The sequence below is a fragment of the Hipposideros armiger genome, unplaced genomic scaffold, assembly GCF_001890085.2.
Source record: "Hipposideros armiger isolate ML-2016 unplaced genomic scaffold, ASM189008v1 scaffold_595, whole genome shotgun sequence".
In the NCBI taxonomy this organism is placed as follows: domain Eukaryota; kingdom Metazoa; phylum Chordata; class Mammalia; order Chiroptera; family Hipposideridae; genus Hipposideros; species Hipposideros armiger.
Window position 1 is genome coordinate 1046582 of NW_017731945.1, and position 987 is coordinate 1047568.

Consider the following 987-nt stretch of genomic DNA (forward strand, 5'->3'; position numbering starts at 1 on the left):
TTTACCATTTGAAATCCATCTTATTTATTTCTTAGGAAGAGAAAGAAGAACTTTTGCAGTACAAAAGCACCGTGGCCAGTCTAATGGGGAGAGCAAAAACAGTAATTCAGCTGAAGCCAAGGAACCCTGAGTGTCCACTCAAAACTTCTATTCCGATCAAAGCCATCTGTGACTACAGACAAATCGAGGTAACTCCTAGCAACACACCAATTTCTGTCATTATTCAGATATTTTAGAAATGAGATCATATTGCTCACTAGTAAAGTTTTCCACCTCAAAAAAAAACAAAAAGAAAAAATTCCAAGATTGGGTATGGATAAAAGATGAGTCAACAGTGACCTCATTTGGTTCTTCTGTTCTTCATTTAAAACCAGATAACCATTTATAAAGATGATGAATGTGTTTTGGCGAACAACTCTCATCGTGCTAAATGGAAGGTCATTAGCCCTACTGGGAACGAAGCGATGGTCCCGTCTGTGTGCTTTACAGTTCCTCCACCAAACAAAGAAGCGGTCGACTTTGCAAACAGGTTCGTATGCATTAGCTACAAGACAGAGAGCTGGCTTTGGAAGCCCTCTAAAGGCTAAAGAAATAATCAATACTTGGTCAAGGCCCACAGGATCAGAAGGATCTAGAACTAGAAAACATGGGCTATTTTACAAACAAAAACAAAAACTGTAGCATGTTGTCAGAGGGAGTGAAAAGGCTTAATCTGTGTTTTCTTGCATACATTTCAGAATTGAGCAACAGTATCAGAATGTCCTTACTCTTTGGCATGAAACTCACATAAACATGAAGAGTGTGGTATCCTGGCATTATCTCGTCAATGAAATCGATAGAATTCGAGCTAGCAATGTGGCTTCAGTAAGTATAAATCTACACTTCATCTTAATCTGTCCAAAAATGTGGAGCAACCTTGTCATGAGGGGTGGAGTTTTATTTTCTAGAGCATAGGATAGAGCCCAGCAGATCTGTGCTAATACTCAT

The 987-nt window shown here is 39.0% G+C and overlaps 1 protein-coding gene across 1 annotated transcript in view; it reads left to right on the forward strand.

The window, feature by feature from the left end:
* Positions 1-987, forward strand: part of DST (dystonin) — a gene marked incomplete at its 3' end in the record, with an annotated part of 435221 nt that overhangs the window by 293276 nt on the left and 140958 nt on the right. The window contains exons 22-24 of the mRNA XM_019624589.1: positions 36-188; positions 375-529; positions 738-864. Of these exons, the coding sequence (XP_019480134.1) occupies positions 36-188; positions 375-529; positions 738-864 (435 nt within the window). The remainder of the gene's footprint in view (positions 1-35; positions 189-374; positions 530-737; positions 865-987) is intronic.